Consider the following 16,497-nt stretch of genomic DNA (forward strand, 5'->3'; position numbering starts at 1 on the left):
CTTGTGTTTCTCCCAGTCCAGCATTTCTCATGATGTACTCTGCATATAAGTTAAATAAACAGGGTGACAATATACAGCCTTGACGAACTCCTTTTCCTATTTGGAACCAGTCTGTTGTTCCATGTCCAGTTCTAACTGTTGCTTCCTGACCTGCATACAGATTTCTCAAGAGGCAGATCAGGTGGTCTGGTATTCCCATCTCTTTCAGAATTTTCCACAGCTTATTGTGATCCACACAGTCAAAGGCTTTGACATAGTCAATAAAGCAGAAATAGATGTTTTTCTGGAACTCTCTTGCTTTTTCCATGATCCAGTGGATGTTGGCAATTTGATCTCTGGTTCCTCCGCCTTTTCTAAAACCAGCTTGAACATCAGAAAGTTTACAGTTCACATATTGCTGAAGCCTGGCTTGGAGAATTTTGAGCATTACTTTACTAGCGTGTGAGATGAGTGCAATTGTGCACTAGTCTGAGCATTCTTTGGCATTGCCTTTCTTTGGGATTGGGTGTAGCTTTTATTTGGCTTGTTTCACTCAACAGAATGTTTGGATGTACATGTTGTTTTGTGTATCAGTAGTTCCTTCTTTGTTACTGATGAGTGGTATTTTATTGTATAAATATACCCCAGTTTGTTTATCCGTGTTCCTGTTGTTGGACATTCACATTATTTCCAGCTGTGGTAGTATGGCTTGCTGAGAGCATTTTTGTACAGCTGTCTTTGTAAATAAGTGTCTTTGTCTATATTGAATAAATACCTCAGAATGAAATTCCTGGGTCATATCGTAAATATATGTTTAACTTTATTTATATAAGAAACTACCAAACAAGTGTTCCAAGATAGTTACACCATTTTTTGTACTCCCACCAACAATGTGTTAGAGTTCCAGTTGCTCCGTATTCCTAGCCCATAATTAATGTTGATTTTAGAATTTTAGTGGATATAAAATGTTGTTAAGATTTTTAAAATTATTTATTTCTTTTTGGCTGTGCCGGGTCTTTGTTGCTGCGTGCAGGCTTTCTCTAGTTGTGACGAGTGGTGGCTTCTCGTTGCAGTGCGTGGGCTCTGGGCGCCCACTCGGTAATTGTGTCACACGGGCTCAGTGGTTGCAGCTCATAGGCTTAGCTGTTCTGCAGCACGTGGGATCTTCCCGGACCAGGGATCAAACCCGTGTTCCCTGCATTAGTAGGCAGATTCTTAATCACTGGACCACCGGGGAAGTCCCTTTTTAAAAATGTGTTTATTTATTTATTATGATTTTAATTTACATTTCTTTGATGAAAATGATGCAGTTATCTCTTCATATGCTTATTGGCTTCACATTACTCTTTTCTTATTAATTGTTTATTCACATCTTTTGCCCATTTTCAGTTGCACTGTTTATCTTTTGTGGATTTTTTTAGTTTTTTGTATGTTGGGGATGCAAGTCCTTTATTAGGTAGGTCAATTTTTAGTTTTAATGAAGTACAATGTATCAGTTAGTTTTCTTCCACGATGTTTTTTTTGCATCCTATCCAAGAAATCTTTGCTGATCCCCAAGAACATGAAGATGTTTTTCTTGTATAAGATTTATCATTCTGAGTTTTACATTTAGGTCTTTGATTCAACTCAAATTAATTAATTTCAAATTACTATTGTAAAAGGTATAATTAAAATTTTTATTTTCAATTATTTGTTTCCAGAATATAGAAATACAATTGATTTTTGCATATTGACCTTATAGCTCATGACCTTGATAAATTAGTGTATTGATTCTGTTAGCTTTGGAGGGTTTTTTGTTTTAGGGTTTTGATTTTGGGGTTTGTTTGTTTGTTAAATTCCATAGTTTTTCCTACATGTACAATATTTTCTGTGAATAGCAGCAACTGCAGTCTTTATGTTTTTAATTTATTTTTCTTGCTTTATTACACTAGCTAAGACTTTAGATACAAAATTGGATAGAATTGATAAAAGCATACATCCTACCTTGTCTCCAGTATTAGAGGAAAAGGATTTTATGTTTCACTGAGAAGTGTAATGTTGGCTATAGATTTCATAAATGTTCTTTGTCAGATTGGAACTGCTACATTGTTATTCATGGCTTGCTAAGAAATTTTATTTTTATGCAGAAGTGTTGAATTTTGTTAAGTGTTCTTTTTTCTGCATCAGTAAGATGATTATATGGTTTTTCTCCTTTATTCTGTTAATATGATGAATAACACTGACTTTTTCCCTAGTATTAAATTAACTTTGCTTTCCTGAATAAGCCCTGATGGTCATTATATAGTATCCTTTGTGTATATTGTTGGATTCTATTTATTCATATTTGTTAAGAATTTCACATTTCTGTTTATGGGAGATTTTGGTCTCTAATTTTCTTGTAATATTCTTGTCAGATTTAGTATCAGGGTTATGTTAGCCGTATAAAACAAGGTGACAAGCCTTCTCTTAACTTTTGTTTTCTGAAAGAATTTGTGTAAAATTGGTATTATTTCTTCTATCCGTAACATTTGGTGGAATTCACTTGTGGAGGCCTGTCTGGGTGTAGAGTTCTCTTAGTGATAAGATTTTTTTTTATTATTTTGTAAATTAATATGGGCTATTTAGATTTTTAATTTCTTCTTATGTCAGTTTTTATAAGTTGTGTTTGGATATGTTTGTCCATTTCATTTAAGATGAAACAGCATAAAATTGTTCATAATGTATCCTTTTTATTTTAATAATTACTATAGGATTTATAGTAATATCTGCTTTTTTCATTCCTAAAAATTATAATTTGCATTTTCTCTATTTTTTCCTTGATCAGTCTTGCCAGGGGAATTATCAGTTTTATTAATCTTTTTTTTTTTTTCTTCCCCCACCCCTAATCTTTTTAAAGAACCAATATTTGACCTTTTTTTTTAATTGTATGTTGTTTGGCCATTTACTAATTCATAGATTTCCATTCTTACTGCTATTTCCTTTCATCTACTAACCTAGATGAAAGGTAAATAAGATGAAACCCTACTTACCTAGGGTTTAATTTGATCTTCTTTTACTAGTTTCTTTAGGTGGAAGCTTAGAGCATTGATTTTATATCTTTTTTATTTTTTAATATAAACATTTAAAGCTGAAAACTTTTCTCTTAACAGTTTCATTAGTTTTATCCCATAAATCTTGATGTATTATGTTTTCATTATCATCAGTTAAAATATTTTTTTAGTTTCCCTGTGATCATCTTTTTGATTCATGGATCTTTAGAAGACTATTGTTTAATTTGCAAATATGTTGGAATTTTCTGGATATCTTATTGTTACCAAAATTTTTGGTGGAGCCATTTGTTTGGATCTATGCTAAATACTGACTCAATGGACATGAGTCTGAGTGAACTCTGGGAGTTGGTGATGGACAGGGAGGCCTGGCGTGCTGCGATTCATGGGGTCGCAAAGAGTCGGACACAACTGAGTGATCTGATCTGATCTGATGCTAAATACTCTTGCCTTTGTAAAAAAATAATTAATGAATTTCTCTTTTGACCCTCTAAAGTTCCCTAAATATGGGCTTTGAGATATTCATTTCTTGGCATCTTCTTTCATTTGTTTCTTTTTTGAACTTAAGTGATGTACAGTGTGTATTATAGTTCTACAACACATTATGGATTATGGGACAAATTTTAATATTTCAAAGTTGTCTTCACATAGTCCTGCTGTAGTTTACTTTTGTTTTACATAGAAAGATATAAATAATACCTGTCCCATCTTAATATTAAGTTTGGAGGTTAATTTTTCTTTAATTTTTGTGGATATTTTTAACCCAAGCTAAAAATTGTTTTCTTTTGAATAGGTATCAACAAATGATAACCTGATAATTTGACCAGGTCTTTTTAGATAGCATTTTCACTAAGTTTGTTTTTTAGAGTTGATGTTATTAAAGTCTGAAGAATTTGTGTATTCTTATATCCAGCGTGCCCAGAAAACAGTAAGCTGCATTAGTACCAAAGCCATATTAAATGCAGTTTCATCATCTTTGATGAACCAGCCAGTCCACTAGGTTTTACAGTGCCTTGGAGGTCAGCATTATGAAATCTGGCTACTGTAGATTTGCACAAGGACAGTTCAGTAAAAATATAGAGTCAATAGTTGTTAGAAATAAGAATGTCCACTGTATTGGGACTTTCTGTGTTCATTTTTAGATGATTATCACTCTTAAACTGTAGTAGTTTAATCTCATTTAAAGTGTCATGAATATCAGGCTGGGAATTGTAGCAAAAAGTGATTTCTCAAAGAAATATACATTATCATGAACTGAGGTAATAGTTAACAAGTCATTCTTAAAAATGCAGATGTTTGTATAGTATTGCATATAGGAATTCCCAAGGAAACCGGTTCTTTTTCTTTTCCATTTCTTCTGTGGCTCAGCCAAACAAACAAAATAGAACAAATAAAACCCTAAGGTGAACCAAATCTCTGAATCTGAAACTGTCTGATAAAATACTACAATGGGATAAAGATACAGTCTGCCAGGAGCTTTCTTCAGTATGGTTCTTAAAATCTAAATATATATAAGAATAAAAAGACTTTCTGATGTAGCTCTCCAAAGACACTTGTTTTCTTTTCAGAACACTCTGGCACTAATTAGACAAATAATTCTCTAGCTTCGTACAAACATATGTCTTCCCTATGAGGGACGGTGACTGTCTCTGCCCTCTTCCCTTCACATGGAAGGAGCCCCCAAGTTTATTATGGATGACGTGTTACAGTGGACAACATGGTTACTAGAAAGCTGGGTTTTAAGCCACCCTATTGGAGAAGGAAATGGCAACCCACTCCAGTGTTCTTGCCTGGAGAATCCCAGGGACGGGGGAGTCTGGTGGCTGCCGTCTATGGGGTCACACAGAGTCGGACACGACTAAAGTGACTTAGCAGTAGCAGTAAGCCACCCTATTAAGTCTAATATGGTGTAGAACATTCAGGTTGGCACAAAGAACACAATCGAGAGACGTTAAGAAACCCTTTCCTGTAATCTGCCGTACCAGCATTGCCGAGGGTGGAGTGTGTGGAAAATACTTTAACAATCTGATGGTATTTTCTGCCCTTTTTATTGGTTGCGAATTTGAACATTGCAGATTAGCTCATAAAATAAAAATGTAAAAAGGCAAGGTACACCTATATGAGGCAATGTCTTTCATTAAGATAGCAAAACCTACCATACTTGTTTCTAGTGGCTTGGAGGATATCTGGGGTAGACCTTCCACTTGTTAATGTTCAATGAGGCCCAGGTTTGACATTTGAAAGTGACAGTCTGGTAGAGTGACGGTGTTCCTATACACGGAGGAGACAGTATCTGTAATATTCAGTGTGCTCAGGGACTTGGCCCTTCATGAAATTTCAAGTACAGGTGAATTTGACTTTTTTCATCATATGGTCCAATTCTATCCAAATGCTGTAGAGAAGAGATGAGGACAGGAAAACCTCAGGGTCTACTTCTGATGGCATTGCCCCAGGGAATCTGGTCTTTCTACTCCGTGCTTAGATTGAGCAGGTGAAGTATGTGGGTCCCAGCCAGGCTCTTGCGTTCATCGTAGATTTTATACACACCTAAACAACTTGGTCTTGTCCTCTCTGGAACGAAGGATGACCCCTGGCCAATTTGTGTCATTCTACCTCTTGAAGTAAATAGGACTGTAGGATTAGAATAAAAAGCTCTAATGAAGAGCGTATGTTCTTGTTCCTCTGGACTATGTCCAGTAAGGTATATCCTTAACATTTACAAGACTTCACTCACCCAACTTCCTGTTTGTTTTCTTTTTTTTTAAGGCTACAACTGAGGTGGAAATTAAGAAGAAAGGCCCTGGATCTCTCTTAGTTTCTATGGACCAACTGGCTTCCTATGGACGAAAGGACAGGATCAACAGTATATTGAGTGTTGTTACAAATACACTGGTGGAAGGTATGTGCCCTGTGATGTTGGTCCAAGCTGCTGGGATATAAATATGTAGTGTGTGTAATATGAATATAGTCCCTTGGTCTGAGTTTTGGTTGGAAAAACTGTCTCTGAGCTTTAGGAATAGAGTCTGTTGGTTATAGAAACCAGCATCCCAAATCTGCATGCAGAGAATCCAGTAAGGACTTCAAAGCTGCTGCCAGCACTGTGCACAGATAGGTAAGAAGTACAAAGGAACAACGTAAGAGTGAGCCAGAGGATGTTGGGAAGGCTCTGTAATTGTCACAGGTGAGGAACAGATGAGCTGATGTGAAACAGAGAGGAGCGTACACTGAAGAACTGTCATGACATGAAATGACGGAAGCCCCTCGTGCCCCCGACCACCAGACGTGCCTTCCCTGTTTCCTTTTTAGCTACTTACAAAGCTTTTGGTTTTTCCTTAAGGACAAATGCACTGTGCATTTTGATTATACCTAATTCTGCCTCTCTTTAAACACCCCCACATATCCATAAATACACTGGGCATGTGAACAGGTAAGCCAAAACCCCCCTTACGTTGGCACTTGGTGCCCCAGGGAAGAGCGGCCACTGTTGAACCATAGCGTGTCTGCAGCAGCGTGGCTGTCAGAGCCTGGACTTCATGTCAGGGGCTCCTCCACACCGCAGCCTGACTTGCTGAGAGGCAACTAAGCATTTCCCATTACCCCGAAGTCCCCCAGCACAGGTCCACTTTCGGTCCAGTCATGGTCTGTATGCCAGGCTCTTCTGGATTTCTTTGATGGTAGATTCAGTGACTAGATTTTTTTTCTCACAGGATTCTGGTTGACTCCAAATGCTGCTTCTTCGTTTGATTCATGTTATTTTAGCTGATTTGTCACTTGATAGACCCACACTGTTCTGTTCCTGACTGCAGTTCTTTAGAGTCCACACTCCCAGGCTACCCCATAATATTTAGAGTCCCTGAGATAAAGAGACTCATATTATTCTGGTGTTCCTGGAACAATTTTTTTATTTTTTTTTTGAGTCATTTAAGCGAAATACCACTTCTGGTCTGTGCGTGTTTGGGGGAGGGTATGTGTGTGGGTGTGGGTGTGTTGGGCAGGCATCTGTGGTGCAAGGAGAATCCCTAGAAACGAACCTCAAGCTCCCCTGGACTGGTCACATCTGCACACATAGGCAAGGAGTTAGACTAAACCTAGGCTGGTCTTGAGAGTGTATCAAGTAAAAGGAACACTGAACTAACTGCTTTCAGCTCCTGATTTCTTTAATTCTCATTGAGGTCATCGTCTGATAGAACATCTTTAAACTTTATACTTTGAGATAACAGGTAAGTAATTGCAAATCATAAGAATTCCAAGATAAGATATATTATTAAATAGCTTAAGAACCTTGGCTAATTTTGTTCTTCATTTGGAGAGCAAGACAAGGTTTCTCTGACTATCTATGGCAGTTGAGAAAGAAAAGCTAACAACCTCCACCAGGCATATTTTATTCCTGGTGAAAACACCAGAGCAGGAGAACTATCCATGAGTACAACAGTGATTTATTGATTACCTCAGGGGCCTGGCACAGGGCATGGCAAAAGCGGATGCTCAAAAGATGTGTACTGAGCTGAATTTTGTTGTGCTTGAAGCTGGGGAGGAGCACTGGGGCTGCAGGAGTCCTTTTGGGGGCCTTAGCGCCTGTGCCGCCTTTCCCTCCGATTCCCTCTCCTAATATTTGATTTTCTTTGCTAAAGCTGATGAGACAGAGCTGCTGTAAGCAAAGAACAGTGGTTGGCTGGAGCTGAATGATATGAGAAAGAATTAATGGACATTAAGAAAGATCTATTCCTATTTAACCACTGCTCCCTCTGTATTTAATGATTGTTGCAACAAGGAAAGCCAGCATTGAATGAATAATCGTTTCTTCTTTTCAGACCTTCAGTTAGGAAACTGACATCATTTTAGTCCAAAAAAGCAGACTTCTTAAATAATGGTTTAGAAACCACAGTGGAGAATTCCAGAATACTGTAAATAATGGGGTAATCCTGCCTGCTCTGACCCCCCCCCCCCATCCTATTGCAAATGTGCTCACCAGCATCCAGTAAACTCAGTGGAATTCACTGTCAGCAGAGCCGTAACTTTGGGGGATATTTCAGACAAGGCATGGGATATTGGCAGAGAGTGATGCAGTCTTACTTCTCAAACAGTAGAGCTGTGGGAGGGAGTTGAAGTAAAAATGAGGAAGTGATGGTGCTTAGCATTATTGATTCTCAGGTTAAGCAGCTTCAAAAGTGTCAGTGCAATTGCTTACCAGGTATCTTCCTTTCCAACCATGGCTGTCAGCTCTGTGAGGGTGGCGACTCTTGTTCACCAGATGTATTCCCAGTGTCTGGCCCATTGTTGAAGTGAGCTGGGAAAGGCCCTTCCCTCCAGAAACCTCCTGGGCTGCTGAGGCTGCCATCTTGGAGGAATCCTGAGGCCTCTCTCTGCAAACAGTCCCCAGTGCCCTCGAGGTTGGGAAGATTACAGTCACCTCTCTGAAAATGTTCAGGAACAAACTAAAAGAAGCTCCACAAACTTTTGGACATCTCTCTCCATAGGTTAACACATTTCTCCAGACCACAGTCTTCCACTGTTCCAGGCATGTGGGGCCAATAACAGTTTGCAGAGTTGCAAGGCACTTCCTAAACCTCTTTATTCCCCTAGTCGATCTTTTCTAGCTCCTAGAGCTCCACAGCTTTACTTAGTCTCTGTGAAACAGAAAAGATTATCCCAGCGATCTTCTGGTCTCTGTAAATGGGAGGAGGAGATGCCTAGTATCCCTTTCTGGTGCCCTATAGGGTAGGGAAACCCACCCCGCCCTTTGCTGTCTGGGGAGGACTTGGAGCCTAGTTCATTGTAAAACATTACAACTGTATCAACTGTTAGAAACGTGAACAGTCACCGCTTCAACCTCCACCTGCGGTAAACAGCAGACACTTGGAGAAAGGAGGAGATTAAAAAAGGAACGGAACCAAATTTCCAAATATGTACTATAAGAATTTATGGAAATAAGAGAACCTTTTCAATTTTCTTTTTTGGGATAAAACTAAATTTACCTTGGGAAGGGAGGGAGTTCTGTGAGGAAGAAGCCAAAGCAAATTTTCTTCACAGACTTCCTTTCCCACGCAGACTCCCACGTGGCGCTTACTGTGGCCCTTAAATCTGAAAAACCAAGGCAACCTATTTTCTTAGCAACCAGGGAGCCAATCAGAAGCCCAACCAAAGCACCCCATCTAAAATAAAGCCATCACCATGGGCACCTTCCAGCTGGTTGGAAATGGGGGAAGTAGACTGATACAAAGCAGCCATCTTGTTCTTGGTGAAATGTTGGGAAATTTTTTTCTGTTCCCCAAATGATTTGATTTCATTAGTGGATTTGAGTAGGTCTAGGGCAGTAGGAGACACAGTTGTATCCAACCCCACAAAACCAAGACCTGGCCTCTAAGGACTATCATGCTGCCAAGTTTTCAGAGTTATACCTCTTAAAGAACATCCTTCCAGATCAAGGTTCTTGAACTTTAGTAATGCTATCTATTATATTTTGTGTTTAATTTGAAAGGATCTCACACCTAGATTTGGAGAAGGCAATGGCACCCCACTCCAGTACTCTTGCCTGGAAAATCCCATGGATGGAGGAGCCTGGTAGGCTGTAGTCCATGGGGTCGCTAGGAGTCAGACACGACTGACTGACTTCACTTTCACTTTTCACTTTCATGCATTGGAGAAGGAAATGGCAACCCACTCCAGTGTTCTTGCCTGGAGAATCCCAGGGACGGGGGAGCCTGGTGGGCTGCCGTCTATGGGGTCGCACAGAGTCGGACACGACTGAAGTGACTTAGCAGCAGCAGCAACAGCAGCAAACCTAGATTGTTGTAGCAGAATGGCTCTCTGTGTTTGATCATCCTTTCCCATCTTCACATTGTAAAGCTGCCTTCAAGCTCATTGCATCCAGTGATTCTCAGTCTGGTTTTATCAGAGTCGTAGGAACCTGAGGCAGCACCTCAGGGGGGAAGATTTGGATTACACTGGACTCCAAGCTCCTCTTCCTGCCTCAGCTAGAGCAGCTCCTGGTTTGTCTGTTTTATGTATTGGAGGTCAAATAAGAACTTGTTTGGAAACAACGGGTTCTGCTTTTAAAAGAGTAACAGACTCAAGAGACAGAGAAGAGAAGACCAGAGAATAAGAAAAAGGAAAAAAGAAAGAGGTCAAGGGAAGGGAAGAGGAAGAAGATAGAGAAGGGAAGGGCGAGAGTGGAAATGGGTAAAAGAGCAAGAGAAGGAGAGAGGGAGGAGAGATGACAAAGAGGAGGGAAGGAGCAGAGAGGAACGGACATGGTTTCTGCTCCTGACAGCACTGAGAACTCCCGCAGCCTCAAGAGCAGAAGAGAGCGCACATGGTGGCTTGATTAATGCAGGTTCTGCTGTAAAGAAAGTGTGTAACAGTAGCAAATACTTCCATAGCACCACTTGCTACACACTAGAGTGTTCTGAGGCACTTTATATGTATTTTAGCTCATTTAATTCCCACAGAAAATTGAAGTAATTTACTCAAGGCCCACAGTTAGCAATTGTCTGAGCTGATTGCACCCACATATGTCTGGCTTCAGAGTGTTCTGCTTCTCTGATAATAGTTTAATGATACAATGTGTATCCACCGTTTATTGAGGAGTTACCTTATGCCAGGCCGTGTGCTGTCGGTTGTCAACCGCTTAGTGCGTAAGTGATGGAGGAGAATTAAGGACTCCTTTAGTCCTGTAGCTTAGAAGTCAGTGCCCTTTCAGATGACGCAACAGGGGCTTAGAGAAGTCAGCACTACCTTGCCTGAGATCGTACAGTTGTGCATGTTAAAGCCAGCTGAACCAGGGCTGCCACGCTCCCGAAACGGGTGTGTTGAGTTTTGTTTATAACTAGATCATTGTACAGGGACGTGACCTGGGGCTGATCAGCCTTCTTTTTGCCTTCAAGAGAAGGAAAACTGAGGGAAGCTCTCAGGAGAGTTAGCACTCCCCAGCCACCTTCCTTCTCGTGTCGATAACAGTGAGACCAGCCAAGCCTAACCCTTTCGTTTCCTTCCCAAGACTGAGGGGCTCCCTTTGTTCTTGACTCACTACAGAGCTGGAAGAGTCTCAGAGGAAGTGCCCGCCATGCTGGTATAAATTTGCCAACACTTTCCTCATCTGGGAGTGTCACCCCTACTGGATAAAGCTGAAGGAGATTGTGAACTTGATTGTTATGGACCCTTTCGTGGACCTGGCCATAACCATCTGCATCGTCCTGAACACCCTGTTTATGGCAATGGAGCACCATCCTATGACGCCACAGTTTGAACACGTCTTGGCTGTAGGAAATCTGGTAAGATGGAGCACAGCCTCCGGATTTCACCATCTGAACAGGTTTTGCCTGTGGGTAATATTTTTTTTCTGATACTGAGAACTGGAGTTTAGTCAAAAAGAAAGTAATAGTTAATTGGAAGACAAATGCTCCCACATATGCCGCAGCCCCAGCCGCTTCTGCTAGCTGTTGTGATCCCTTGGCTGTTTTCTCTTTCTGCAGAACTTTGAAGACGTCATTTAGGAGCTCTTGGCAGGCATCCAACCCCGGTGACAGAATGGGAGGCATGGTGCAGTGGGTTGGTTTCAGCAACCTCAGCCAAGGACTTGCGGATGTCTTTCTCTCTCTGCTTCTCACTTTAATTCTGTATGACTCCAGCAAATCACTACCCCTTTCACCTTCAGTAACAACCACCAAATAGGGGAGGTCTTTTAGTATGTTACATGTAATGATAAATTTTCCCACACTGTCATGTCTTCATTATTCATATGGGGACTATCTACAGGAAATTTTAAATTCTACGCTGGTCTTCCCACCCAGTCCAACTTCTGAGCTATCAGCCAGTTTCTAACCATTAGTTGATCTGTGCCAAATTTATTTTAATGTTGGCTCAAGTAATAAATTTAATTTATATTATTTAGATGATAAGTATGCAGTTTTTAAAAAAATAGATTATACAGTGTATTCAGAAGTCAAGTAGTTGTGATTTGGGGATTATCTTCTTTAGTATAAAAATCAGGAGTTGATTAAATTTTGATAGTAAAAAATTAATTGGAAAGAATCCTCTAGGTCATCTGGCCTCACTATTCCTTAGAAATTGCACCATAGGCATACCATTCTAGTTGTTACCATGTAATTTGTGCATGATCACTGCATGGTAATTGTTTCTCTCTCTCCCTCTCTCTCTTTCTCTCATACACACACAGAGTTTCTACCTTAAGTCTTAATACTCTATCAGTGCATTATAATAGTGATATCATTTTGACTTCTAATTCTAGAATACATACATGGCAAAAGGGATCCCTTATCTGGTTAGTTGTCACAGCTGATTGTATTCCCTAGTACATATCCAAGATGCTGCTGTAATCTTTCCGATGTCCATGACTGAGTCAGTGATACACTTCCAGCCCACCACTGTGATGGGCAGTTCAGTGAAATACCTGTAGTCTTGAAGCAGGACACCCCCATAGACTACCCAGGACATCTGTTAACCTGCTCTGAAAGGTGCGCGAGGGTCAGCTCATTGTGTGATTGACTGACTTCTGGGGCTTGGCCATCAAGCAACATTTTGGAGCCAATCAACAGCATCATATAGATGTACTCTTTATGTTATTGCCCAATGGTTATGTAATGAGAGATATTACTTAATCAACTTTGTTATTGATAGTGGTGGGGTATTTTCTATAATTTTTTTTTTTCTAAAGTCTTTGCTTTTACTTGCTTTTGGCAGAATTGGTCCTTGATTTTCAAGGGATTTTGAGAGGCCTTTTCACTTACTACCAACAGAATTGCCTCAGACTGGGCCAGGAAATAACATCATTTTTTCCTTCTTGAAAACCTAGAGATTTAGGGTCACACCGAAATTAGGGTTGTGAGCATTCAGACAACTTTGCTCAGAATCATCAATGAAGGAAAGGGAGAAAGGAGAAGGTCAACAGCTGATGTTCAGGGAGCCAAGCCAACCAGTCCAAGCTCTAAAATGGGAGAGCACTCCAGGGGCAGAGTCTTCAAGGGAGAAGTGATGTACGAGGAGCAGTGGAGGCGGAGAGCAATGAATGGTCCAGGATACTTTGGACTCAGAGGGAGGGAGAGATATCAGGAAGGGTATCTAGACTGAGGGCATTGGGTAACCAAGGGGGAAATGGGGATGACTGAACAAGGAACAGGGTGGAGTTTAAAATCAGGAGCTCTGGTTTGGATGTATTTAGTCAGTTCAGTCGCTCAGTCATGTCTAACTCCTTGGGACCCTATGAACTGCAGCACGCCAGGCCTCCCTGTCCATCACCAACTCCCGGAGTCTACCCAAACTCATGTCCATTGTGTCGGTGATGCCATCCAACCATCTCATCCTCTGTCGTACCCTTCTTCTCCTGCCTTCAATCTTTCCCAACATCAGGTGGCCAGAGTACTGGAGTTTCAGCTTCAACATCAGTCCTTCCAGTGAACACCCAGGACTGATCTCCTTTAGGATGGACTGGTTGGATCTCGAGTCTTCTCCAACACCACAGTTCAAAAGCATCAATTCTTTGGTGCTCAGCTTTCTTTATAGTCCATCTCTCACATCCATACATGACTACTGGAAAAACCATAGCCTTGACTAGACACACCTTTGATGACAAAGTAATATCTCTGCTTTTTAATATGCTGTCTAGGTTGCTCATAACTTTCCTTCCAAGGAGTAAGTGTCTTTTAATTTCATGGCTGCAGTCACCATCTGCAGTGATTTTGGAGCCCCCAAAAATAAGGTCAGCCACTGTTTCCACTGTTTCCCCATCTATCTGCCGTGAAGTGATGGGACCGTCCGGATGCCATGATCTTAGTTTTCTGACTGTTAAGCTTTAAGCCAACTTTTTCACTCTCCTCTTTCACTTTCATCAAGAGGCTCTTTAGTTCTTCTTCACTTTCTGCCATAAGGGTGGTGTCATCTGCATATCTGAGGTTATTGATATTTCTCCCGAAAGTCTTGATTCCAGCTTGTACTTCTTCCAGCCCAGCGTTTCTCATGATGTACTCTGCATATAAGTTAAATAAACAGGGTGACAATATACAGCCTTGACATAGTCCTTTTCCTATTTGGAACCCGTCTGTTGTTCCATGTCCAGTTCTAACTGTTGCTTCCTGACCTGCATACAGGTTTCTCAAGAGGCAGGTCAGGTGGTCTGGTATTCCCATATCTTTCAGAATTTTCCAGTTTATTGTGATCCACACAGTCAAAGGCTTTGGCATAGTCAATAAAGCAGAAATAGATGTTTTTCTGGAACTCTCTTCCTTTTTCCATGATCCAGCAGATGTTGGCAATTTGATCTCTGGTTCCTCTGCCTTTTCTAAAACCAGCTTGAACATCTGGAAGTTCACGGTTCACGTATTGCTGAAGCCTGGCTTGGAGAATTTTGAGCCTTACTTTACTAGTGTGGACATATTAGCTGTGAATAAGCCATTGATTGCTGTCCAGAAATGTTTTGCATCTATAAACTGAGAGTAATACCATGTCATCAGTATTTGAGAGGGTAAAACGAGAACCCGTACAGAAGTTTTGGAAATAGTGAAAAGTACTCTCCATACCTAGGAATTGTGTACATGTAGTTCAGTAGGAGAGTTTTCAAAGATGTGGAGACGTGGATACAGCCTTTGCCTGAACCTGAGAGTAAGAGAACAACGAGAAAAGATGGATGAGCTAGCTTGTGAGGCAGACTAGGACCTTCTCTGGTGGTTGGACAGAGAGGCTCTTCCCACAGCTGGGACGGTGAATTGGGCTGTGTTTGTACACAGATGTACACTGTTGTGTGTGTCCTTGGATGTTTTTGAGGGAAGATAAGAACAGCATTCTATAAATTAGCAATCCCTGTCTCTTCCAGCCTCTCCCTAAGAAAAACTTTTCGTAGTAGGAGGAAGCATAAAGATAGTTCCATCCAGCCCCCATGTTTATAGAGGGAATTGAACCCAGGGAGGCTACGTGACTTTTGTATTGTTTAGTAGGTAAATGTAATCATTCTTTTCCTGCCATTTTGTTGTTGTTTTGGTAACCATTTGAACACAATAGTGAGTTTATAGGTAGTTTTTTAAACAGTCTCCGTCTTCCAGAAAAGTTTCAAGTGCAGTGTAAAAAACTATCTTGAGAGTAAGTTGCTGATGAAGCCTGTCACCCCTGAATACTGTAATGTGTGGTTTTTAAAAATTATTTATTTATTTTTATTTATTTATCTATTGTGTATTTGGCTGGGCCAGATCTTAGTTGCAGCGCCTAAGATCGTCAGTCTGTGTTGCAGCATGCAGGATCTTTTTTTTTGTTTCTTCAGTTGAGGGTTCTAGTTCCCTGACCAGGGGTCAGACCTGGGCCCCCTGCACTGGGAGCACAGAGTCTCAGCCACTGGCCTACTGGGGAAGTCCCTGTAGTGTACTTTTATAGACAAGTACATTCTCCTACAGAACCAGGATATAACTGCCAACATCAGGAAATCACCATGTACATTACCATCAAATTCTCAGGCCCATTCAAATTTTGCTTATAAGCCCAATAATGTCTTTATACCCAAACAAATGACATTCCAGAGTTACTCTTGAGTTTAGCTATCATATCTCTTTAACCTTCTTCATCCTGAGAGAGCTCCTCAGTCTTTCTTTAACTTCTATGATCTTGATACCTGTGAAGATGGCTGTCCAGTTATTTTGTAGAATTCCCTCGACCTGGCTTTGTCTGATGCCTCCTCCTGATTAGACTCAGGCCATGCATTTGGCAAGACTGTCGCCCAGGTGAGGCTGTTGTTTTCTCATTGCGTCTACCAGGTGGCACGTGATTTCCACGTGTCCCATTTCTGCCCTTGGTCCCTTGGTCACTTGATTGAGGTTCTGCCGTGTACAGTTACTCTTATTCTGTTTATAATTAATAAGTGTTTATGAGAAAGACACTTTGAAACTATCTAAATTTCCTGCTTTTCATTAAACTTTTGATTTGTTCCTTTATTATATCTGTGTGGACTCCCGGTTTTCCATTTTATTCAATGGGTTTTAACCCATTATTATCCTGTGCGTAGATGTGCAAACCATTCCTGATTTGGCAGTGGGAGTCCCTGCAAGGTAGCGTTCATGTCCTTTCAACATGTCTTCTCAACATGTCCTCATTGCCTCCTTGTTTTTTCAGAAATATTCCAGGCTAACTTTTATATTTTTTGTCCTGTCTCAGGCCTGGAGTCTGCCATTTTTCAAGCAACTCTTGATTGTTTTATTGGAAATTGACATTTACAAGTCAGCATCTGTTGGAGCAATATGCACAGCTGGGCCCTCTCTGTACAGGGCTCACCACTTACTTTAACCTAGCATTACAGAACTCATTCTGTTTTTCTTCTTTCTATGTTTATAATTCCTTCTCCAACAAAAATAAACCTGGTTACCACTATCCTTAGTATATTACTTCATTAAAAAAAAGAAAAAGCCACTGTTACCTCTTGCAACATGGGGGTCCCCTCCCCCTGGTCAGACCCTGAGTCCCCGTGTCCTCTGCTTGGACCCCTCCTCACACTTCTCAG

The 16,497-nt window shown here is 40.7% G+C and overlaps 1 protein-coding gene across 1 annotated transcript in view; it reads left to right on the forward strand.

Annotated features, from left to right (window-relative positions):
* SCN8A (sodium channel, voltage gated, type VIII, alpha subunit) overlaps nucleotides 1–16,497 on the forward strand; it is a 193,806-nt gene that overhangs the window by 140,716 nt on the left and 36,593 nt on the right. The window contains exons 14-15 of the mRNA XM_010857857.1: nucleotides 5,772–5,904; nucleotides 11,037–11,275. Of these exons, the coding sequence (XP_010856159.1) occupies nucleotides 5,772–5,904; nucleotides 11,037–11,275 (372 nt within the window). The remainder of the gene's footprint in view (nucleotides 1–5,771; nucleotides 5,905–11,036; nucleotides 11,276–16,497) is intronic.

This window comes from Bison bison, unplaced genomic scaffold (assembly GCF_000754665.1).
Source record: "Bison bison bison isolate TAMUID 2011002044 unplaced genomic scaffold, Bison_UMD1.0 scf7180017864383, whole genome shotgun sequence".
Lineage (NCBI taxonomy): Eukaryota > Metazoa > Chordata > Mammalia > Artiodactyla > Bovidae > Bison > Bison bison.